Below are 26,844 nucleotides of genomic sequence, written 5' to 3'. Positions count from 1 at the left end.
ATCCACACTGTGTTCCTGGCTGCTGTTCCTTCTGTGGTTAAAAAATATAAATCACTCCATATTCCTGCCTCTGCCCCTTCGTTTTGTCTTTCTAATTTCCATATAACATGGCTTATCAGTTTGGTTTTTCCTGAGCCTTCTAATTTATCTTCTATTTTCACTACCTAATTTTTTAAAAATTTAATTTTATTTATTTTTTATACAGCAGGTTCTTACTGGTTATCTATTTTATACATATTAGTGTATGCATGTCAATCCCAATCTCCCAATTCATCACACCACCACCAACTAACTCCCCGCCACGTTCCCCCTGCTGTCCATACGTTTGTTGTCTACATCTGTGTCTCTATATCTGCCCTGCAAACCAGTTCATCTGTACCATTTTTCTAGGTTCCACATATAAACCTTAATACATGACATTTGTTTTTCTCTTTCACTACCTAATCTTGATGCCTGCCTGCTTCTCTTCTCCTATGCAATGGCTGTCTCCTCCAATCAGTACTTCACACTCAACAGTGCCAAAGTTAGAAGAAATATTCCAAGTGTGATTTGATCAGGGCAGCATCCAGTGCAAGTATCACCTCCCTTAAAATGGACATTCCTGAAGCCCATCTTTGCTCCCACTTTTCCACTGAAGTTGTGCTAGCTAGACTCTCCACTGACCTTCAACAGCTGATGAAAATGTTATGACTTTATTGACCTTTCTGTGACCTGACATGGATGACAACTTCTTTAGCATTAAACCTCTCTGTAAATGCAAATCAAAACTACAGGGCTTCCCTGGTGGCGCAGTGGTTGAGAGTCCGCCTACCGATGCAGGGGACGCGGGTTCGTGCCCCGGACCGGGAGGATCCCACGTGCCACGGAGTGGCTGGTCCCGTGAGCCATGGCCTCTGGGCCTGTGCGTCCGGAGCCTGTGCTCCATGGTGGAAGAGGCCGCGGCGGTGAGGGGCCCGCGTACCGCAAAAAAAAAAAAAAAAAAAGTCTACCAATAACAAATGCTGGAGAGGGTGTGGAGAAAAGAGAACCCTTCTACACTGTTGGTGGGAATGTAAGATGGTGCAGCCACTATGGAGAACAGTATGGAGGTTCCCCAGAAAACTAAAAACAGAATTACCATATGATCCAGCAGTCCCTCCTAGGCATATATGCAGACAAAACTGTAATTCAAACAGATACATGCACCCCTATGTTCATAGCAGCACTATTCACAATAGCCAGGACATGGAAACAACCTAAATGTCCATCGACAGATGAACGGATAAAGAAGATGTGGTACATATATATATAGTGGAATACTACTCAGCCATAAAAAGGAATGAAATAATGCCATTTACAGAAACATGGATGCAACTAGGGATTGTCAACTAAGTAAAGTGAGTCAGAAAGAGAAAGACAAACACCATATGATATCAGTTATATGTGGAATCTAAATGATACAAATGAACCTATCTATGAAACAGAAACAGAATCATGGACAAAGAGAACAGACTTGTGGTTGCCAAGGGGCAGGAGGGTGTGGGAGGGATGGAGTGGGAGGTTGGGGTTAGCAAATGTAAGCTTTTATGTATAGAATGGATAAACAACATGGTCCTATTGTATAGGACAGAGAACTACATTCAATATCCTATGATAAACCATAATGGAAATGAATATTAAAAATGTATATATAAGTGAATCATTTTGCTGTACAGCAGAAATTAACAGAATATTATAAATCAACTATACCTCAATTAAAAAATTATTGAAGAAAAATCTCTCTTTAAACTCAGCCTCAGTGACAACACTCCCTCCTGGTTTTCTGTCCACCTCTCTGAACATTCATTTTAAGATTCCTCTAGAGATAATGTGTTCCTATTCACTTCTTATATGATAGTATTTGTAAAGGCTACATCACTGCTTCTTTGATCTTCTCATTCCATCCTCAATCTCTGGGTGATTTCAAAGACATGCTTTAGGTTATATGCTGTTTACTCCTGACTTTCAAATCTATAAATCTCCAGCCAGCTTTCTCTTCTGAGACCCAGGCCACTATCAGCAATACCTGCTGAGCACCTCTATCTGAATGTTCCACAGAATCTCCCCCTAGCTTGTCTAACTTAAAAACATCACCTCCCTACTGCCGTTGGGGGACTTCTCCCCACCCCTCCATATTCCTGGCCTTTTTGGGAAACAGCATCATCACTTGTCACCCAAATCTTAACTGTGAGGGTCATCCTAAACTTCCCCTTTTATTTTTATTCTCCACATCCAATTAGTGATTAGCAAATGATACCCATTCAAGATGTTTTTCCACGTAAGAATAAAAATATAAAATGGGATTCACATTTTTTTCAAATTTTGCCATAGAATGGGTCTCATTTTTATTGCACTATTTTAAAACCACAGAATTCATATTTGTATAAAATGCAACCATACCACACTAAGAACTATGTTAGGGTTTTTACCACAAGTTATCTCATGTAATTCTCCTAAAAGCTTTGTGAATTTGGCATTATTTTTTCTTTTTTGCAAAAAAATGAAATGATGCTTGGAAAGTAGGTTAAATCGCAGTGGTATGGTTGGGATTGGTCTGAGTCTGTCTGACTGAACAAGTACTTTAAACTTTGTAGAGTGTGAGTTATACTCCCTAATATTTGGATGAAAATAAATGTCATATTTATTTATTCCCCTATGTCAGGTCCGTCTGCTACATGTCTCCACTCATTTGGCAGCCAGTAAAGTCAATCTCAATCATGACATGTAATCCTAATCCCCCTTGGCCCCTGCTCCTTGGTTGTGCAAGAGTCTTAGAGGTCTCTTAGAGCCCAGGAACCCAAGAAGAGCACTGGACTTGAGCCCACTAAGTCCAGTGCTGGCCACCACACCTGTGCTTCCTAAGTTGATTCAGTCCCTTGAAGGCAGGAGGCTCCACAGTTTCTGAACCAAGCTTGGGCACAGGGATTTTTACCATGGCGTTCAAGGCAGGCTTTTTAGTGGTCAGTTGCTTCAGAGGGCTCCCATTAGGGGGTCTGTCACCTCTTAGGAGGGTTGGCATGGGAATGCAGCACAGATGTCTGCCATAAGCTCCCATTCTTTCCCTAAGTGGTGAAATCAGGAATTGAGATAGGGTATGTTTGAATCTAAGTCTTGTTTTTTCATCTACTACATCATAATGCCTATCCTTGAACTTGTGTTGAACAAAAATGCTGAGGTCTTTTTTATCCGAACTGCTGGCCAGCAGTTTTACCTTATGTCACTGCTATTCTCAACCTAAACACAGCAGTTCCTGTTATTCCTATTCAAGTTCATCTTGTTGATTTTGGTTCTAATTCCAATATTCAGTGAGTTAGCTATGTCGTACAGCCTGTGGAATTCACTGCTTTTATAAACATGATGCTTACAGTCTTATCAATGGTGAAAAAATGTTGAACAAAAATCCTGTCTACTCTTCCTTTCTGGGGCTCATGCTGCTGCCCTGAGCTGTTAAGATGTCTCTCTGGCTTTGCTTTTTTTGTGTGTTTTTTTTTTTTTTTGTGGTACGCAGGCCTCTCACCGTTGTGGCCATTCCCGTTGCAGAGCACAGGCTCCGGACACGCAGGCTCAGCGGCCATGGCTCACGGGCGCAGCCGCTCTGCGGCATGTGGGATCTTCCTGGACCGGGGCACGAACCCGTGTCCCCTGGATCGGCAGGCGGACTCTCAACCACTGCGCCACCAGGGAAGCCCGCTTTTTTGTGTTTTTAAAATCAGTTTTCTATCCATATTTTCCCCCTTCCCACAAGACCCTGTATTGTATGGAAAGTGGGCGTGGTTTATATGCTGGTGGGACACTTAACCAGGATCACGACCACCAGGGTGGTGCTAGTTCTGGGTGGAGTGAGGGGAAGACTGTTCCATAGCTGATTGTGGTAGAGAATGGTCTTCAGAGGATTTGGCCAAACAGCCACAGCCAGGCCAGGTAGTGAGCATGAAAGAATTCCCATCTGGTGAGAGTCCTGCAGGTGCGTAGAACACAGGGATCGGGGTATGGCAGCTGTCAACATGTGGTGACCATGGCAACAGGCAGGTGATGAGGGACAGGTGGTCAGGCAGACACTGAGGGTCTGTATACAGAGCTAAGGGACCAGAACAAGCAATGGAGGACCCCAATTCAGGTGACGGTTGCCAGAGTTAGCAAGTAAAAATACAGGACGCCCAATTAAATTTAAATTTCAGGTAAAGTTTTCCTCTTCTTTGTAGTATAACTTTGTCCTGTACAGTATGTGGCATATACTTATACTAAAAATTTATTAGTTGTTTATGTAAATTCAAATTTAATTGGGCATCCTGTATTTTATGTAGCAAGCCTAATCCAGGTAGAACTGGAAAATGGTGTAGAGTTAGGTCCCTCTATCTTTAGACTAGGATAACAATGGACACATAACAGGGGTCTTCTAAGAATTAAAATGAAACGCCTAGCACAGAAGAAGTGCACAATAAATGTAAATGTCCTTTCCACCTTCACACAAGCTTCTTTCCCTTCTTATTGAAAGTCTAGCATTAAAATTTTGATTAGGTAGTTGTCATAAATAAAATATCATATAAGCCGTAAGAATGAACAAACTCTTTAAGGGAGAGAATTTTTAAAAATTTGCTGGTGCCAAAGGGTGAGCCTTGGGAAATACCCATGATTTAAGAAAAGGCAGGGAAGCCAACTGGGGACTGTTATGGTTAATTTTATGTGTCAACTTGAATGGGCCATGGGGTGCCCAGATATTTGGCTAATCCTTATTTCTGGGTGTGTCTGTGAGGATGTTTTTGGATGAGATTAACATTTGAATTAGTACACTGAGTAAAGCAGATGGCCCTCCCCAGTGTGAGTGGGTATCATCCAAGCCATTGAAGGCTAAATAGCCAGCTTGCCAACTGCAGATCTTGGACTTCTCAGCTTCCATAATTGTGGGAGCCAATTACTTACAGTGTGTGTGTGTGTGTGTGTGTGTGTGTGTGTGTGTGTGTGTGTGTGTGTGTGTGTGTGTGTGTGTGTGTGTGTGTGTGTGTGTGTGTGTGTGTGTGTGTGTGTGTGTGTGTGTGTATACATATGTATATATCCTATTGTTTCCCTAGACTAATAGAAAAATGGAGAGAGCAGAGAACCAGGGTGGAGAGTCAGGGAAAAACCAGGATAATGCGGCATCTTGGAAGCTGTGAGAATAGAGAATTTACATTAAAAAAACAAAAATGAGGTTCACAGTAAATGGTTAATGTCACTGTCTTTCTGGAGATAAAAGAAGGTCCTAAAGAAAAAAGTTCTTGACTTCAGTTTCTAAAAGGGTAGTATTTGTTAAATCTGATTAATGGATATGTGCTTATTATTAATTTCTTTCTTCCTCTAGATGCTTAAATGTTTCATAATATTTTACTTTGCTTTGATCTGAAGTTCCCAAACTTATTTGGTCACATAATTATTTTTTCCTACCAAATATTTTTTAATATTTTAAGTAACACTTGTGGAAATATTGGTCTATATGTCCCTGGGATCTAACTCTTGAATGTCAGGCTATAACCACCAAACCGTAGTTCAGACCCATATGGAACTTATATCCAAAACAATGTTTTGACTTTTAATGGCATTTGGGAATCATAGTAGAATGTTTTTTAGGATACTGTCTTCTAGAGAGCATATGTCTCCTTTGAGAATAAGTTTAAGTTAGGGAGAAATAGAAGAAAGGTACAGAGTGAAAAACTCACATTAATTTATTATTTTCCCTTAAGATTCTATATACATGAGAAGAAGCTCACAGTTAAGTTTTTAGAATATCTACCATTTTATACATCAGAAATACTGCATTAAAAACAAAAATAACTTCTCTAGAATGTCCTACTTTGGGTAAGCAGAACAAGATAGTTGCTACGAGTGGTCCAGGAATTGAAATAATATTTAAATTTTTTAAAGATTAAGTTTAAATAGAACATGCAATTTAGCCATGGAAGCAGATTAACTGTTAAGTGTTCTACTCTTGGGAGTTCTATTTCTAATGGGATATGGTTAAATTTTCCTCTGTTTGGAAGGGAAAGTGTTGTTATATTTTTTGACATTAGATGTTGTGCAAAAAGGAATGGTTAGTTTAAACAGGGAACAGAAAACTCTTGACCTCGTACTGGCAAAGTTCCATTTTGATTTTGGATGAGGAGAATGACTTCATTAAACAATTGAGGTTTACTTTCGAACAAAATTTTTCTTCAAGTAAATGGGTGTTTGCAGAATTTTGACACAAATATCTCTTAGGAGAATTTGTCAGCAAAATGATGAAAGTCTTTTCATACTGTCAAGTAGTTTATGATTGGAAAATGTCTAATAATTATGAGGCTTTGGAAAATATTCAAAAATAGAGGTTATATGGTGAGGATTAAAATTTATGCTGAAAGGTGTTTTATGACTCATTCTAGTCTAGGCAGGTGGCAGTCAGGTGAGAACAATATATCATTCTAGAATGGGGTAAAGTTTCAGTGGAAATTGTGTAGGGAAATGAATCCTAAATGTAGAAAATCGAAGTATGAATCTGAGCTCTGGATAACTGTGTGTTATGGACTGAATGGTTGTGCCCCTACCAAATTCATACGTTGAAGTATTAACTCCCAATGAGATGGTTAGGAAGTAGGATCTTGGGGAGATAATTAGGTTTAGAAGAGGTCATGAGGGTAGATCCCCCATAATGCGATTGCTGCCCTTACAAGAAGACGAAGAGACACCAGAGCTTCCTTTCTTTACCATGTGAGGACACAACAAGAAGGCAGTTGTCTACAAGCCAGGAAAAAAGCACTTACCAAGAACCAAATCTGCCAGTACTTTGATATTGGACTTCCCAGCCTCCAGAACTGTGAGAAATGTCTGTTGTTCAAGCCACTCAGTCTACGGTATTTTGTTATAGTAGCCTGAGCTGACTGAGACATTGTGTAATCTATAGCATGTAATTTAATCTCTTTGATCTTCAGTTTCCTGATTTGTATAATGGGGATAAAGCTGATGTGAACTATAATGTTTATGAATGAGCCTACCAATACTAAACATGACTAAACCAATACTAAACAATCCCACTGGTAGACAGTCAATGGTCGAAGGGACCCAAGAGGTTTACTCTGACATTTAAAAGCACTTATGCCTAATGATGACCTCGATTACTAGTGAATGTTTAAATATATTCACATTCTAACAGAACTCTATTTTTAATCTCTGGGAATTGTGAAAACTGGCCCTTCTGAGGCAAAGCAGTGCTGCCAAAAAAGATCTTTGGGGATTTTTCATTTCTTGCCCCCAAATTTGGCTCTATTTGTTCTGATGAAATGAGTGTTTCAGGACACAGGTTGCCCTCAGGACAGGGGTGACAAGAAACAAATAGGGTTAAGAATTTGGCTTGCCCCAAGGGATCTTGCCATAGCTCTTTTAGGTTAAGTCCCAGCAGAGCCACCAAGCTGGGCCCCATCTTGGGAGTGCTGAGGATGGGGATGGTCTACAGCAAGGGTGGCAGACTGTGCCCACCACCACCTATTTTTGTATGAATTTCTAACTAAAAATAGTTTTTACATTTTCAGATGTAAAATAAAAAAAGACCATTCATCTTTTGGTGATTTGTTGCTCAGTGAGTTGAGGACATTTCCTCTTGGCCCACAAAGTCAAAATATTTACTTTTTGACCCTTTTTAGAAAATGTTTGCTGACCCCTGGTCTAGCAATAACCTAGAAATACTATAGGTTAGTGAGTAAGACCCAGGAAATCAAAGAGGTGGTGAAAGCGTCCTGAAGCCAAGGGTGTTTGCTCCCTACTTTGACGATCTGTTGGGTGGTGGACTGGCAAGATGTTTGCTGCTTAATAGTCAATCCCTCCCCTCCTTCTTGTTAACAGAACCTTGATTTGGTTCAAGAGTCCACTCTTCATGAGCTTCAGGGGATGATTTTCCTGCTCCTAGCCTCCCCTATTTATCTAGTTGTATATAATCGAAAACCACGATTTTCCACCAATACCCACTTCCAGTGTAACACCACAGGGTTCATTCTAGTTTTCTTCCTTTCCACACTCATAACTACCTTCTCCTAGAGGGAGAAACCCGGCTCCCAATTTCCTAGCCTTTTAACTTACTTGATCTATCCACCTCTTCCCCATATGTACCAATCTCCTACCGTCACGGCCACCTTTCCTGTGCAAGTACCACCCTCCTTACACTCCTCTGGTTCTGACATTCCACACAGGCTAGTCCCTCATCTCAAGAATCGATGTGCGGGCTTCCCTGGCGGCGCAGTGGTTGAGAGTCCGCCTGCCAATGCAGGGGACGTGGGTTCGTGCCCCGGTCCGGGAAGATCCCACATGCCGCGGAGCGGCTGGGCCCGTGAGCCATGGCCGCTGAGCCTGCGCGTCCGGAGCCTGTGCTCCGCTAAGGGAGAGGCCGCAACAGTGAGAGGCCCGCATACCACAGAAAAAAAAAAAAAAAGAATCGATGTGCTTCTCACACCACCAAGCGCCATCTCCCCTCCACGCCCCCCAGGGTGACCACCTGCCTTATCTCTCCTGGGGTCCCCATTGCTTGACTAGATCACTTTCCTGTGCGCTTGGGCTCTAAGCCTTGTGCCAGGCCAGCTTCCTCATGCTGTTGGTGCCCCACCTCTGACACCATGCCCTCACCCCTCACCTCTGCCTCACTTGGATGCCCGCCTCCCCCACTGAAGCTCAAACATCTGCACTGGGTAGCCCTCCTAAGTGGATGCCCTCCTCTGGGAGTGGCTATTACTCACATTCCACTCAGATGCCTACTGTGTTAGTCCCACCTAATAGGTTTAGAAAGAGGAAGGGTTCGGGTTTTCACATCCCTCCATCGTCCTTTTATTCCTGGGCAGAGGACCAGGCCTGCCTGAAGGTTGTGATATAGGCTTTGACACATTATGTGTAATGGACCAAAACTGAACCTTTAATTTTTATTATATCTTATTTCCACCAAGAGAAAGGATCTTTTCCATTTCTCCAGCTTTGAGGTATGGTCTCTTGGTTTAGAACTAACAGACTCACCTACTCAGTCACTGGATAGAGGTACCAGTGAGTGGTACCTGACTTAGCTTAGTGGAAACCAGCCTTTCACAGGCATGTTTTTCTCATTTCTACTTTTTCTCTTTTATAAACCTCGAGAAATACAGATATCTTGACCTGAAGGGAATCCCTCTTCAGCTTTACCAAGCAACGTGAATACATAGGCCTTGCAGAATGATTTGGCCAGCATGCACGTAACATTTTGTAAACCGAGTGCTATACAGTTGCTCAGGAGGCTTTGCTACAGTTATTTGATGGTGCACACTGTCGCATAATTCTGTGATGCATAAATTGTGTCTGATTTAGAAGATTTATACTGTAACATTTTCCCCCTCCAGGGCCAATGGTGTCTGGACTTATTTTTGTTTGGTTTCCACTGTGCTCACAGCAAGAACTCCCACATGAAATGCATTACTATCCAGGCAATCTAACAAATAAGTAGGGAGTGCTGGTATTACTAGAGAATAGATTTAATTCTCATGAAGTTCTTTTTTTTAAAGAGCTGGCTTGTTTTGGAAAGCAAGGAATTACAAAATCTTAGAATAACAGAATCTTCGTCTAGGAGGAACTTAAAGTTCATCTCTTCCAACAGGCTCCTCTACCCCAAGTCAGTAACTCCTCGGTAACACACTCAATGTTCTATCATAGTCAGTGAGCAGACATCCTTCCTAGTCAGCCCACTTCACTTTAGCTCTTCCTTGATCCTTCTCCCTGCTCTTATGTTGAACACATGTGCTGATATGTGTTCCAATACCAATCGAACACCACAGAGGGTTAGAGAATATATTTAATTCTCACCATGACCATTATACATTCTTTTCTTTTGGAACTTGCTTGCTTGGGAGAGCAGAGAATTACAAAACCCTAAACTCATAGAGTCTTTGTGCTAGAAGGGACTAGCCTAGAGGACTTTCCTTACATAAAGCTGAAATCTGTCAGCTATTGATTTCCTCCCAGGGATCCTAGTTCTATCATTTGAGGTCAAAATGAAAATATCTGTTGTACACCTGGTGCTTCAGCTTACTGTCAGCATTTCATAGTCTCCCCATCCCAGGAACCATTCCTGGTCTCTTGCAAGTGTCATTCATTATCACATGAGTCAGGAGGAGTGAGGAGTGGGCATTAAGTGTGAAAGGTAGACTTTTCTTCCAGCTGCTGCCGTATTCCTTAGCTGGGATCATATACCACCAGCACCTGTTGTGACTGCTTAGGGGCAGAGCAGGCTTCCTTGAACTTGTGAATTCTTTTTCTTTTGTTCTCCCCCTACTAGGGGTGCAAGGTTCTTCTCTCCTATTTTGTCTTCTTTGTTACATCCCTCCAGTTCCCTTGTGTTATGGGCTTTCATTTCTCTAGCTCGCCTCACTATGTTTTCACGACCACTAGATGTTCTTTCTTCTCCTAAAGATCCCACTCCACCTGGCACATAGTGGGTATTGACTGATACATATTAAATAGGAAGACTGAATAGCCTCACACTTGATACTTATATATCGTTTCATGGTATTAAGTTTTCTTAAAACTTTGCTTTTTATTCTCTGTCACATCTTGTCAGTTTTTTTTGCTGTTGTTGTTAGAATCCCGTGCATAGAATAACCACACAGTAATTTTCTATGGAATTGAATTAGAAATCCACACTTACCTGCCCTGATGTTCTTCCCAGGTTTCCATGTTGGCAACAGCCCCTGTTCCTTGTGGAGTTATTTTCCATTTTTCCAAGTATAAACGCATATGAATGTTTTAGAACTCTCAATATATATTGCACAACAATGGCATGACTCCCTAGGAGAAAGTGTAAGTTTATGGTAATTGCACTTAAATTCTTTACAAAAATTTATTCCACACTGAGATGTGGAAAACCTGCCTCTTAAATATTTCTGGGTAATGTTCTATAGAATTAGTGAGGTATGATTGTCATAGAGCAGGTGCTTAACAATAAGTGTTAAATGAACTAGTGAATAAATTAATACCACATATATCGGAAATGGCATTATATGGTCTTTTTCTATTAGCCCCTTGCTTTTCTACTAGGTAGACAAGAATGCAGGAATGCCTTTCATATAAAAGTCTGTCTCCATTTATGCAAGAATTTGCACCTGGATGATGGGTACAATCCAGTTAGAAATGGACTTTCTTTTGGTTATAAATAATATTCTGTTAGATTTCTCATTTAAAAGTAATTTAATTACATGATATGGGAAAAATCAACCTTTTAAACTTAACATTAAAGATTACACAATGGCAATACAATTAGAAGTCTAGTTTTAACTATCTGGCCATGAATCACAACAGTAATCATAAAATTTTCAGTATGGAAGAGGCTTTGGGAGATTTGCTCATCAAAGACCCTCATTTTGCAGATGTGGAAATGGACTCAGGGAAGTTAGGTAATTGAAATGAGTAGTATTGCTTCAAAATTCAAAATCGCTCCAAAATTGTTTGAAAATAGATGTAATTAGCTAAGATAACATCACACTGGATTAGGGTGGGTCTTAAATCTAATGACTGGTTTCTTCATAAAAGAAAGGAGAGGGAGATTCAGATACACAGAAACACACAGGAGGGAAGAAGGCCACGTGAAAAAGATTGGAGTGATGTAGCTATGAGCCAAGGAATGCCAAGGAATGCCAGCAAACAGCAGAAGCTAGTAAGAGGCAAGGAGGGAGCCACCTCTAGAGCCTTCAGAGGGAGCATGGCCCTGCCAACACTGTCATTTCAGACTTGTACCCTTTCCTGTTGTTTTAAGCCACACAGTTTGTGATAATCTGTTACAGCAGCCTTGGGAAACTAAGACAGTAACCTTCCAAGGAGTAGCAGTGACTCTGGAATAAAGGCTCAATCCACCCTGAGCAGTGGCATGTCCATTTCCTTGTGTGTTGAGGAGACTCAGAGGTGCTCTCTTCAATGACTTTATGTCTTCATTAGTTCTATTACAGTTTGCTACCCTTAGGGCTTTGCTTTCTGGCCCCCTCTTACACCAAGTTGTTCTTACCCAACTCTTACACAAGTCACTTGTTCTCACATTGCTTAGAGTCTCAGAAATTTGGTCCTACACTTTTACTGCTATTCTGTGCTGCTACTTCTCTTTTCTAGGTTGCTTTTACCCCTGAGCATAAACCCTGTCTATTATAATACTTCCTCAAGTATAGTATATGTGCAAAACTGTACAGGTACACTTTTCAGGCCATGTGATTGACCATAATACCTTTCCAGTACTTCTAGGCCATTTCAATGACTGACAATTTGTGGCACATTTTCCCCTTTGCAGCACATACAGACAAAAGGTAGAGTTTTTACTTTCTGATAAAGTCATTTGATGCACAGAAGTTTTAAACTTTGATGAATCCTAACTTATTTTTTCCTTTATTGCTCACGCTTTTGTTGTCATATCTAAGAGTCCATTGCCAAGCCCAAGGTCATGGAGATTTACCCCTATTTTGTCTTCTAAGAGTTTTATAGATTTTAGCCTTATATTTAGGTTATTGATCCATTTTGAGTAAATCTTGTGTATGATGTGAGGTAGGAGGTCCAAAATTTATTCTTCTGCATTTTGATATCCAGTTGTCCCAGCACTGTTTATTGAAGAGACTGTTCCTGCCACACTGAATGTTCTTGGCATCCTTGCAAAAATCAATTGACCATAGATGTATTGGTTTATTTATTTATTTATTTTTGCGGTACACGGGCCTCTCACTGTTGTGGCCTCTCCCGTTGCGGAGCACAGGCTCCAGACGCGCAGGCTCAGCGGCCATGGCTTATGGGCCCAGCCGCTCCGCGGCATTGGGATCTTCCCAGACCGGGGCATGAACCTGTGTCCTCTGCATTGGCAGGCGGACTCTCAACCACTGCGCCACCAGGGAAGCCCTGGTTTATTTTTATACTCTTAATTCTACTACAACAGTATATTTACCTATCCTTATGCCAGTACCATGCAGTTTTGGTTACTGTAGCTTTGTAATAAGTTTCAAAATTGGGAAGTGTGTCTCCTTTAAATTTGATTTTCTTTTCCAAAATTGTTTTAGCTACTTGGGGCCCCTTGCAGTTCCATATGAATTTGAGGATTGGCTTTTCTGTGTTTCTGGGGGAAAAAAAGGACCACTGGCATTTTGATAGGGATTATACTGAATTTGTAGATCACTTTCGATAGTATTGACATCTTAATACTATTCGTATTACCTAGTTAGTTAGTATTACCTATTCCTTGGATATTTGATAGAATAGTCTTGTAAACTCTTTGAGCCTGTGGGTTTGTTTGTTTTTGGTGTTTATTCATGGGCAGATTTCAAAGTCTGATTAAATTTCTTTTATTGTTATTATGTCTTCCAATCTATTAACTTGGGATATTTTTCCATTTATTTAGGTCTTCTTTAATTTCTTTCAGTAAAGAAAGAAATTTCAGTGTACTAGTCTTCCACCTCCTTAAATTTATTCCTGGGTACTTTACTCAAAAGTGAGGTTTTTAAAATAAAATATTTTAGGCATGCAAAGAAATATAATATAATGAACACCTGTGTAATCACTACTCAGTTTAAGAAATAAAACTTAACAAATACAATTAAAGCCGCTCTAACTGCATTTTTCCCCCTCCCTCAGAAGTAACTGCTCTCTTACACACCATACACAAAAATAAACTCAAAATGGATTAAAGACCTAAATGTAAGGCCAGACACTATAAAACTCTTAGAGGAAAACATAGGAAAAACACTCTATGACATAAATCACACCATGATCCTTCTTGACCCACCTCCTAGAGCAATGGAAACAAAAATAAACAAATGGGACCTAATGAAACTTAAAAGCTTTTGCAAAGCAAGGGAAACTATAAACAAGACGAAAAGGCAGCCCTCAGAATGAAAGAAAATATTTGCAAATGAAGCAACTGACAAAGGATTAATCTCCAAAATATACAAGCAGCAGCAGCTCATGCAGCTCCATATCAGAAAAACAAACAACCCAATCCCAAAATGGGCAGAAGATGTAAATAGACATTTCTCCAAAGAAGATATACAGACTGCCAACAAACACATGAAAGGATGCTCAACATCACTAATCATTAGAGAAATGCAAATCAAAACTACAATGAGGTATCACCTCACAATGGTCAGAATGGCCATCATCAAAAAACCTACCAACAATAAATGCTGGAGAGGGTGTGGAGAAAAGGGAACTCTCTTGCACTGTTGGTGGGAATGTAAATTGATACAGCCACTATGGAGAAGAGTATGGAGGTTCCTTAAAAAGCTAAAAATAGAACTACCATATGACCTAGCAATCCCACTACTGGGCATATACCCTGAGAAGATCATAATTCAAAAAGAGTCATGTACCACAATGTTCATTGCAGCTCTATCTACAATAACCAGGACATGGAAGCAACCTAAGTGTCCATCGACAGAAGAATGCATAAAGAAGATGTGGCACATATATACAATGGAATATTACTCAGCCATAAAAAGAAATGAAATTGAGTTATTTGTAGTGAGGTGGATGGACCTAGAGTCTGTCATACAGAGTAAGTCAGAAAGAGAAAAACAAATACTGCATGCTAACACATATATATGGAATCTAAAAAAAAAAAAAAAGGTTCTGGAGAACATAGGGGCAGGACAGGAATAAAGACACAGATGTAGAGAATGGACTTGAGGACACAGGGAGGGGGAAGGGTAAGCTGGGATGAAGTGAGAGAGTGGCATGGACATATATACACTACCAAATGTAAAATAGCTAGTGGGAAGCAGCCACATAGCACAGGGAGATCAGCTCAGTGCTTTGTGACCACCTAGAGTGGTGGGATGGGGGGGTGGGAGGAAGATGCAAGAGGGAGGAGATATGGGGATATATGTATATGTATAGCTGACTCACTCTGTGATACAGCAGAAACGAACACAACATTGTAAAGCAATTATACTCCAATAAAGATCTTAAAAAAAAATTAACTGCTCTCTTAAATTTAGTGTTTATCATTTCCTTACATAGTTTGATAGGCAGAATAATAGTCCCCTGTGCTACCTGCCCCCCACCCCCACCCTAATCCTCAGAACCTGTGAATACATGGCAAGAGTCTTTGCAGACTCAAGTTAAAGATCTTGAGATGGTGAGATTATCCTTGTTTATCTGGGTGGATCCAATGTAATCACAAGGGTCCTTATAAGTAAAAGAGGGAGGTAGGACTCCTTGTAAATACATCTCTCCAAGGGCCAGATAAGCACCAGTGTCTCTAGTTTTTATGATCTATAGATGTCTCCCAGGTCCTGCGACACATATCTCCTTGAATGTAAATTATTAGGGATCTTCCTGACATCTTGGGAACTTGACCTAGGGAAGGAACTAGGCCAGATTATACACATTTGACCTTCTTGGGGAGACAAGAGAAGTTTTATTATCCTTTTAGATCGGAGAAATTAACTAGACAGAAAGCTACAGATCTAATCTCCATAGTATGTGGAAAGTAAAATGTTTATAGAGGAAGTGAAGACAAAACATTACCTTTTTATCATATAGATTTCTGTCTCCAGAGGCTAGAGCTTTTTCCTCAGGAGCACTGAGGTGATGGTTGTGGTGATGATTGTGGATTTGTCAATTTCTCCTTTGTATCTTTGCAGCTCTACTACTGGATACTTTCATTTAGAATTGTTATATATCTTTAGTAAATTATTTGTATTGTTTTCTTTAATTATAATGTAGTGACCCTCTTTATCAGACAAATTTTTAAAATCTACCTAAAATACAATACTGAACAAGATGAACACAACTGAAAGGAAATTTGATAGCTATATTGATATCAGAGGGGAAAACTTTAAAGCAAAAGCATTATTAGGGATAATCTTTGTCTTCCAAGCAGTGAATTTTGTTAAATTTATTATTGCTAGATATACTTAGATTCATTTTTCTCATCTTATTTTATACTATTTATTCTCTTTTATGTACTTGTTTTGTCCTTTCCTGCCTTTATTTATTGAATTTTAAAAGCTACCGCCTTGTCCCCATTTTCATGTGTTAGAAGATATCCATTCTATTTCCATTATTTCAGTGGCTTCTCTTAAGTATTTTTGACATGTGCATTTACCTTAATAAAGCATAAAGTAAATTAATAGCTATACTTTCTTCCTGACTCATTAATGGAATTTAGAACATTTTAACTCTGATTACTTTCTCCAGTCTTAGAGTATGAATATATTCTAGCAGTTTTGTCCCTTGTTTTTTGTACTCCCACGTGTCATCATCCTTATATGTTTTTATAAGGTTGCTGGGTTTACCCTTATGCTTATTAAATTTCTTTGCCCATCATTACTATTTCATCTCACTCCTTTCCTCTGATTTCAATGTCCTTTAGAAGTTGTTTTGTGATGGGTGTATTGGAGGCAAACTCTCTCAGTCTTTGTCGTAGAGTGTCTTTACTTAATACTCATCCTTGAGTTGTAATTTACTTGCATGTGGTATCTGAGATTGGTAAGTATTTTCTGCTGACTATGCTTTCTGCGACTGCTAAGTGACATTCTTTTGTAGGTAATCTGTCTCCAGTTGCATTTAAGGTTTTCCTTTGCTTATGGCCTTTTGCAATTTCACTACAAACCCATGGTATCTTGATTATCCTGTTTGGGATTTCTTGTGCTTCTTAAATCTGAGAATTGTTGCTTTTCATCAGTTCTAAAGCATTTTTGTCTGTAATATGTTTTTTTTTTTTTTTGTGGTACGCAGGCCTCTCACTGTTGTGGCCTCTTCTGTTGCGGAGCACAGGCTCTGGACGCGCAGGCTCAGCGGCCATGGCTCACGGGCCCAGCCGCTCCGCGGCATGTGGGATCTTCCCGGACCAGGGCACGAACCCGTGTCCCCTGCATTGGCAGGTGGACTCTCAACCACTGTGCCACCAGGGAAGCCCTATTTTTGAGTTTTGCTTTGATTCCATTTGCTCTGTTCCTTCCTTCTGGAAACTCTATAAAGATATATAGAATATTGGACCTTTTTATGTTATATAATGTGTCTCTTAACCTCCTTTATATTTTCCATCTCTTTATCTCTCTGTGCTTTATCCTGTGTAATTTCATTATACATAATCCAGTTTGCTATTCCTTGTATTAGCTGGGTTTCTTCTGCTATTTAACTCATCTGTTGAGTTTTTAGTTTCAATCATTATGTTTTTAATTGCCATGAATTTTATTTGGTTTCTTTATAAATCTGCCCAGTCCTTTTTCAACAGCTTTTCTCAAGAATTTTTTTGTCTTCATCACCTTAATGTTTTCATGATTACTGACAATTTTATTCATGAAGTTATTGTTTTACTGTTGTTCACTCTTGTTGGACTTTTTTTCCTTCCTGTGTTTTGTAATTTTTATTGTTGTGGCTTAATCTGTACGAATTCTACAAGGCCAGGTTTGAGGGTGTGTTTCTTTAGAGAGAGGGTATTTATTTCTGCCAAATGCCCCATAGTTACTACCAAGTTGGAAACTCTTTTCATGTTAATGTATCAAATACAATTACAAAGGTAATAAATTCAAGTTAGATCCCACACATAATAAAATTCAAATTCCAATGCACACAATAAGTGGTCTTTGGTTACAAATTCTTTGGGAAATTTTTTTCATCCCAGGCTAGGTACTTCAGTTTTTCTCTTGTCAATAGCAGTTTTTTATTTTGTTTTTACATCTCTTTTTTATAATCCTGGATTTCTCTGTCTCTCTCCCTTTCTCTGTCTCCTTCTCTTTCTCCCTCTGACTCAGTTATGACCTCCAGCTTTGTATAAGCCTGGTAACTTTTTCTGTCCCTGCATGGCCAGTAAAATCTGAACCTATTTGTTATGAAAAGCAGCAACCACCTCCACTGTTCTCCCATCCCAAGCAACTATGGTGTGGATATCTTATTGTGTGTCTGGGTTTACAAAGACTGGGGCCCTGGATATTTTCCTTACTTTCTTGAAAACTCAATTATTTTTAAAAAACAAATGTTTGTTTTAGAGAGTAGAAAACTGATTATTAGGGGTTATGGGGTAGGGGAAATAGGGAGTTTGGAAAAAGGATATCAACTTTCAGCTATAAGATGAATAAGGTCTGAGAATCTAAGTAATACATGGAGATAAATAATCTAATACACTTTAGATTAAAAGTAATCTAAAGTCATCTAAATAATGACTATGGTTGATAACACTGTGTTGTATAATTGCTAACAGAGTAGAACTTAAATGTTCTCATAAAAATAAATAAAGATAAGTATGTGAGATGTTGGATATGTTTAATTTAACTAGATGGGGGAATCCTTTTACAATGTATACATAAATCAACTCACTATGATGTACACTTTAAATATCTTATAATTTTATGTCAATATACCTCAATAAAGCTGAAATTTTAAAAAATTTAAAAGGGAAATATTTTTAAAAATGTTTGTTTTAGCATTTACTGATGTTTTGTATCAAGAGGATTTCCAGATTTTCTAGTCTACCCTTTTTCTAGAAATAGAAGCCAAAGTGGGTTTATTGATCTTTCCCAGGAATCCTATAACTTTAAAAAGAATCCAGTTCAGAAAATAATTATTGAATGCCTTCTATGTAGTACCAGCTATTATTTGGAAAATTATTCACTTTCTAGCAGAATACCACTTTAATTCAGAAAATAAAATAAATCTACCTATCTTCCTCACCATCCTTCTGCAACTATCAATTTGATCACATTATATCAAAGGCAGCATCAGATAAGTTCTAGAACTCTAGATAAAATTCCTACCTTCAGATAAAATTCAAGCACATAAACCCCTGCTACCACAATATACGGATTACATTACCATTAAAACACACACACACACACACACACACACTCACACAAAATGGTAAATTGAAGAGTTAGATCAAAATTCACATATTTTTTCAAAATCATGAATGTTTTTCTTTGTGTTTAGATTTTCTCCTACCTCAGTTTAAGAGATGTGGTAATATGTGGTCAAGTTAATCGCTCCTGGTTGTTGATGACACAAATGAGCTCATTGTGGAATGGTGTAAGTAGACACGACCTGAAGCTATGTCTTTATTCTAGTTCTCAAAGGAGAATAGACCGCTATAAAGCCACCTGTAATGGGGAATACCTTCCTCCCTGCTCCACAACATGGGGCCACAAAAAGTAGGTGCATTTGTTTCTCTTTTGTCCAGGCACAAGCCTGAAGGACAAGATAAAAAAAATGTTATTTGAAGAGATTCAATATGAGTATTTTCTAATTTAACTAGTAGAAATAAATTGAATATTATTTTTGGATTGAAACAAAGCTCCATTATATCTGAGTTAGGCTTAACATTGCCTTACTCAAGGAGCTCCAGAGATATATTGAGAAAATGCAAGCAAGGTGCTTACTGTAGAGCCTGGCATGTAGGCAGCACTCAGTAAATATTAGCTATTATTGTTGGTTCAAAAAATACAACAAAGCAGCACAAAATATGGAGTAAAGGAAAAAAAATTACTGAGCATGAAATAGGGCTAAAATATACATGTACGCAAAGCTTGTTTGATAATTCTTAGTGTATTTGCATGCACATGTACACACACACACTCAGGAATTTTCTAATGCGGACTCCTAGGCTCATGCCTCTGTATTGTTCTTGTCATTGCACTATTTTTATACTATTCTCATAAACTAGAACAAGCTTATATTTTTCATTCCAAAGAGACATTGGGTGGTAGGTCTTAGCCAACAACAGAAAATAAGCATGTGTTATCCCTGATGACCTTTCTTTTCTTTCTCTTGGATGATTGCTTTAATCTTAACAACTGTGACCATTTATGCCATCAACAAATGTTGGAGTAGTAACATTTTCCTTGTTGCCTAAGTCCAGTAAATAGCTAGCTTCACCACCCCTCCTTAATTGCTATTGATTGGAGGACAAATGATATCATGTGCTCAGACTGATCTATGAATAGGTGGTCAGGGCCATTCTGCAGAAACTTTGACAAAGAAACTAAGAGGAGATGACAAGGTACAGGGAATCTAGGCTCCATAAGTCAACTCAGAATCTTTACATCTCATCAGAACACCATCCCATTCTTGGCTATACTGCTCTACTCTCATCTTATGCAGCAATGGCAATAAGAAAATGTGCTTCTGTCTTAGTTAACCCCTCTTAGCTACCAAATTTAGTATTCCTGTCTTAGATGTATTTGTAGTTCAAGGCAGTGATTCTTAAGCTTTAGAATGCATTAGAATCATCTGAAGGGATTGTTAAGACAGATTGATGGTTGCCACCCCCAGAGTTTCTGACTTAGTAGGTCTGGGGTGGGGCTTGAGAATTTGCATTTCCAACAAGTTCCTGGATGATGCTGATGCTGCTGGTCCCAGGACCACACTAAGAACCACTGATTTAAAGGAATAAATCTCTTACTTATGTGACAGATTAGGTGTTACTTTTTCCTTTGGAAAACCCATAAAGAAGAAAAATAAATAAATCCAAATGATCTGGAAGAGAAAGAACATGTACAATATTAAAATCAGGACAAATCTTGCAGAAAAATGGCAGAAAAAGCCAGCACTTCTGCCAAGACTTCATTGGGTAAAGATGAAGAAAATATGAGCATATGGCAGTGAAGAACAAAGCCAGGATTGGAAGTTAAGCTGCTTTATGTTCAGCAAATTTCTCTTTCCTCAATAATGTGTTGTCCTTCATTTGCAGTTATTTTTTCCTTTATTTGTGAGTGCTCAAATGTGGCGCAACTATAACAAACATTTTAGCACAAAGAATAGTTTTGTTCAGAAGGCAATGAGAAAGTGAATGTTCATATACTTAACCTTTTAGCTGAAAGACAGTATTAATACTATGTTATTGTTATCAACTATACTTCAATTTAAAAAATACTATGTTATCGTTTATCAACCAGCCCTGGCCATTCGGAGCTCACTAAACCTCTGTGCTCTTCAATTTTACATATAATCAGCAAGGTACACTCAGGTCATCTTTCCTTTTCTCTAGAACTACCCCCTCCAAATTATGAGTTATGAAAAGGCCATTATAGACCACACACTCTAAACTGTCTTTCCTATAGTCAAGGACTCAATGTATAGTTTGTGCTCATGAAAAAAGAAGCAGGCACACATTAATGATGAACCCAGGAGAGTTCACTGACATTGAAGAAGGGGGAAGCCTTGGGGCTCACCTGGAATTACAGGCGGGTATCCAGGCCACTCTAAGACAGTTGACTCTGTTGACGGGTGGATGTGAGACCCCTGCCCTCCCAGCTGTCAACCTGGACCGGACATTTAGAATCTGTTTTTAATTAAACCTAGGAATGACCATGAAAAAAAAATCTATTTGCAATTAAACCTGGGAATGACCACAAAAAACCCAACCCCCCCCCAAAAAAAAATGAGTGGTGAGATGAAGAAATTTTAGTTCTTTGATGCTTTAAAAATATTTTTAAAGTTTTACATGCAAAAGATCTCTCTCATTTCTTAATGTTTTTGTTTATCCTTTTTAGATTGATTTTTCCGCAGTAAAAAATATAATCACAGATAAGCACATAGTGTCTACTTTGCAAAGATGGCGTCTAAATGTGCTGTGCTTGAATTTTCGTGGTTGTGTTCTCCGACTGAAAACTTTGAGATCAGTAAGTATGTTCATTACAACTGTTTGTCTTGCTTTCCTGTATTTTAAAATGGAAACTTCAATTACCGCCTTAGGCCATAAGAATGCCTATTAAAACTATTTAAAAGTCCTATAATATAGCCAGCTCTTGATGGAGTGTATGCCCTGGGAGTTGGTCCTTTGGTCATTCTTATTGACTGACTGCTTTTTTTTTTTTTTTGTCTAACATTTTTCTATCTATATGTCATTAGTTTATCCACTAATAAAATACAATATAAGAACTTCTCATTAAAGAAATTCTAACAATAGACAGTAGAAGCAGAAATCTACCTTCATCTCCCTCAAACCCATTCACTTACCCCATGGTACTCAACATTATCAGTCTTTCTGTTTTTCTAAAATACATTTACGTATTTGTGATTAAAAATACACAATTTTAATTTGTAACATTAAAGGGATCATACTGTCTTATATTTTCTATTATGTCTTGGAAATCTTTTCATGTCAGTACATATAGAACTACAAAGTTATTTTCCCATACTATGGCTATACTGTAACTTATTTAACTTTCTTCCTATTGATGGACATTGAGGTTATTTCCAGTTTTTTCCAAGCTGTTTTGTGAAGTCTGTATTTAATTGTCTTAGTTCAGGCTGCTATAATAAAGTTCCATTTTGGCTGGGTGGCTTATAAACCACAAAAACTTATTTCTCATAGCTCTAGAGGCTGGAAGTCCAAGATCAGGGTGCCAACGTGGTTGGGCTCTAGTGAGGGCCTTGTTCTGGGTCGTGGACTTTTGTCTTCTCCCTGTATCCTCACATGGTAGAGAGCAGAAGAGAGCACTCTCTGGAATACCTTGTGTAAGGGCACTAATCTTATTCATGAGAGTTCCACCTTAATTACATCCCAAAGGCCCCACCTCCTAATACTATCACATTGGGGGTTAGGATTCCAACATGTGAATTTTGGGGGGACATATGGGTTAACACATTGCATTAACCCATATGTCCTTTGAGTTACATTTTTAAGTTTCCATATGTATTTCTGGAAATGAGAGAAAAAATAGATTTCAAAAAGTACACATCCATGTTGACTTCAGAAAATGAGAAAGAATGCCATAAACACATGTAAATATCAACATGGATGAGTCTAAAGATATTAATGGGCAAAAGCAAGTTGCAGAATGATATACATAATCTAATACCATTTGTATACAACTTTTCAATGTGTAAAATCATACCATACTCTTTATATTTGGAAATAATTTCAATACTATATATTCAAGGGCACTTGTACATACACACACACACAGTAAAATATAAAAAGCTTGCATGGGAATCAAAGGCCTCAAATGCAAGATAGTGGTTACCTCTAAGGTGGAGAGGGTTGAAGGAAATGGGGAAGAGGTTCACAAGGGGTTTCAACTGTTATCTGTAATATTTTTTTAATTGAAAAAAGAAAAAACACAAAATGGAATAATTCTAATTGGTTATTGCTGGTGCTGAAGAAAGCAGTAGCTTTATATATGATGTTATTTTACCTGATCACATATTAAACTATCTTCTTGGTTTTAAGTTTGTTGGTTGAATCTTTTAGGTTTTCTAGGTAGACTGTCATGTCATCTGGAAATACTAACAGTTTTATTTCCATTCATTCCTATCTTGTATCTTTTACTTCTTTTTTCAGTAGCAAGGATATGCAGCCATCTTGTCTTGTTCTTGAGTCCTTTTCTCATATTTTTAATGAGAATGGTGTTAATATTATTATATCTTTTAATTTCTGGGACACACCCTTCATAAAGATATAATGCTGCTCCATCTTTTACAGCAGCCATCTTATGCATGTTCCTCATCCAATCTGGTCATGTCTGCCTTTGGATTTTTAGGAACTATTAATTTCTGATCCACCAAGACCATTCCTTTTTGTTTTCCAAGGATATTATAGATTAAAAATCATTTATTTCTTGTAATTTGGGTAGGAGAGGAAAACTGAAACGTGCTTAGTCTGCCATCTTAAACCAATTTGTTATTTTTTTCTCTTTTGATCTCTCTCCTTGTGATTTGGTGACTATCTTTAGTGTTTTGTTTGGATTTTTTTTCTCTTTTTGTGTGTGTGTATCTATTATAAATTTTTGGTTTGTGCTTACCATTAGGTGTATATACAGCAATCTTTATACATATTTGATTATTTTAAGTTCCTAATCTCTTAAGTTTGAATGCATTTTAACAACCCTGCATTTTTACTCCCTCCAAGTTTGTTTTTGACATCATAGTTTACATCTTTCGTTTCGTGCATCTCTTAACTACTTATTGTTGATATAGATGATTTTACTACTTTTGTCTTTTAAACTTCCTACTAGCTTTATAAGTGGTTGATGTGCTATCCTTACTGTATATTTGCCTTTACCGATGAGATTTTCTTCCTTTTGTAATTTTCATATTTCTAGTTGTGGCCTTTTCTTTTCCACTTAGTGAAGTCCCTTTAACATTTCTTGTAAACCCAGTTTCTTTCAGCTTTTGCTTGTCTGTAAAACTCTTGATCTTTTCTTTGAATCTGAATGATAGCCTTGAGTAGATTATTCTTTTTCCTTTTATCATTTTAAAAATATCACGCCACTCCCTTCTGGTGTGCAGAGTTTCTGCTGAAAAGGCAGCTGATGGTCTTATAGGAGTTCCCTTGTTACACTGTTGACTGATACATATTACATCTCCCCATCATTCACCAACACTCCACCTGCTGCAGAAAGAAGCCCCAACATCTCACAGAATTTAGACAAGTAGATTCTCATTACTGAATTGCTTCTATTTGCTAGAGCAGGAGACTTGTTCAGATTTCTCAGAAACAGACGTTAATTGATCCAGGGCGTAAACTCCAGAGGAGGGGATGGTTAGTAAATGAATTATCTGAACTGTTTAATGTTAAATATCTTTCCCAAATAATCAAAAATTAGGTCAGAGTTGACTCAGGCTTAGGACTCAGGAGAACTCAGCTTGTAGTAAATCTTATTTACTTCAGAAAAATCAAAGAATCTTAGAACTAGTTGAAAAAAAAAACACTTGGGTATTTGGATAAAAACTCAAGTGATATTTAAACATATATGTTCAAATATGTAGATCTCAGGATTGTATTATTTTTGACTACCATAAAATATACTTTTAAAAAAACTCTTGAATTTCATCACCTACTGAACAGAAGGAAGTTGCAAAGGCAAGTTATTAATCAATCAAGTATGAAGTTGGCAGAAAGGGTGGATATATGTATATGTATAACTGATTCACTTTGCTGTACAGCAGAAACTAACATAACATTATAAATCAACTATATTCCAATAAAAATTAATTAAAAAAAGAAATTAGCAGAAGAGGAGGTATCTAATTATTAATTCCATCACTGATCAACTATGCTTCCCTGAAAAAATATAAACTCAGATACAAAAAAAGAGCAAATTTTAAGCTTTTAAAAATGTATTTAAATTTTGGCCCTGGGAGATATTAGCAATTCTAAATGACTTACTTTTGGATGGTCTGGATCAATTTCTATCATGATGTGTTCCAGAGCTTTATTTTCAAATAGATCCCTGGGAATGATCCTGAATATAAAAATAAACCAATAAAATTCCCAGCTAGCCTCCAAAGGTTAAACCAGAGAGTAACTTGGGCCCTTTCTCTGAATCAGATTTAATGCCCTTATTTCTTTCCAGAACCCTCACATTCCCACTGTGTGCCTCTGTCTTCCACTGAGGTCCCACCTGGCATTCTCCACCATCAAATCTTGGATGTTTTATTTAATATTCCACTCTGAGTGCTCATCAACAATAAGTGAATTTATTACATCTCTCTGGTAACACTTCAAACTTAACTGCTACCTTCAATACCTCATGTTGAACAATGTGAGAATTTGCATTGAGAACCAGTATTTCTAAGTCTCCACCCTGACCCAAACCATTGATAAAATGCGCATATTGGTTAGAACCTTACAATCCAGTGTCATTTCCTGAACCACCAGCTCCAGCAATTGTTCCAGCTTCCCACTCTCTTGGTTTCCTATACATATTAATAGAATTAACTGACATGACCCAAAGATTATCACCTGCCCTCATAAGTGTTTCAGGAGAAAAAGCACATACTATTCTTTTAGTGTCTGTTTCTGGAAGTTCTGATGTGAGGCAGCCATGACTAAAGGTAACATTTAGAGTGCTCTGTATCCTTGCACAGTAGAAAGGACTTAGGCGGACCTGAATCCAGGCTCTGCCACCTGCCAGCTTTGTGGCTCTATCCAAGTTACCTACATACTAAGCCTCGGTTTCCTCATCTAGAAAAGGCAGATAATATTATGTACCTCAGAGGGATCTTGTGAGAATTAGAAATAGAATACGTGAAGCTCTTAGCACAGTGTCTGGCCTCTAACAGGTGTTTAAGAAATGTTCAAGGGAATTCCCTGGAGGACCAGTGGTTAGGACTTGGTGCTTTCACTGCTGTGGCCTGGGTTCAATCCCTGGTTGGGGAACTAAGATCCTGCAAGCCGCGTGGTGCAGCCAAAAAAAAAAAAAAAAAAATGCTTAATACTCTTTGTTATTTACCACGTTCTATACTTTGGAAATTTGTACAAGTATCAGATAAGACCAGTTGTCAAACTTTGTATGAATACCTTGATATAAGAAATGGAAATATATTCAACTCAGTGAAAAGAAAATCTGCATAAAAAGGAAAAAGTGGTATTTCTAATGATATGTACATATTTCTTTGCATTTTATTTTTCTAATAGTACAGTACTATCAAAATACAAACTGATGGGTCAGTCTCCAGAAACTTCCTCTCTTTCTGGTTATTGTTTCTCCAGGTGAACTAATTTTAACCTGCAACGCAAATCATGGGGCTTCTCTTGGGTACCACCTCTGCCCTCAGTTGCTTCTGATATCACTTCCCTTTCTGTTTGCTTCTTTTTCATCCCAAATCCTGACCCTGAATCCTAATTTCATCCTGTTTTATGTTCCTTGACATATTAGCTTAGCAGGAAGGGCTCTCAGATCCTTCCCACTGACAGGTGGCTTCCTAGTCTGAACTCTGTTAAAAAACCAGTGCTGTTTCTACATTTACTAGTGTTTATACCTGTTCAGAGCTCATGTTCACATCATCTACAACTGCTTCTGAGAGTCCCATCTTCTGAGCCGTCTCTAATATAATTCTCAGATTCTTGGCTTATTGCCTGTGGCAATTCTCCTTCAGGTCTAGCTTGACAGTTTTTTGCAAGGATCAGTG

The 26,844-nt window shown here is 38.4% G+C and overlaps 1 protein-coding gene across 1 annotated transcript in view; it reads left to right on the top strand.

Annotated features, from left to right (window-relative positions):
• The window catches only part of FBXL13 (F-box and leucine rich repeat protein 13), a gene marked incomplete at both ends in the record, with an annotated part of 180,714 nt that overhangs the window by 44,755 nt on the left and 109,115 nt on the right, over positions 1-26,844 (top strand). The window contains 2 exon segments of the mRNA XM_082661714.1: positions 18,922-19,017; positions 21,480-21,612. Of these exon segments, the coding sequence (XP_082517840.1) occupies positions 18,922-19,017; positions 21,480-21,612 (229 nt within the window).

The sequence above is a fragment of the Grampus griseus genome (genome assembly GCF_964374135.1).
Source record: "Grampus griseus genome assembly, chromosome: 9".
NCBI lineage: Eukaryota > Metazoa > Chordata > Mammalia > Artiodactyla > Delphinidae > Grampus > Grampus griseus.
Note: the sequence above shows the minus strand (reverse complement) of the source record. Positions and strands in the feature narration are given on the sequence as shown.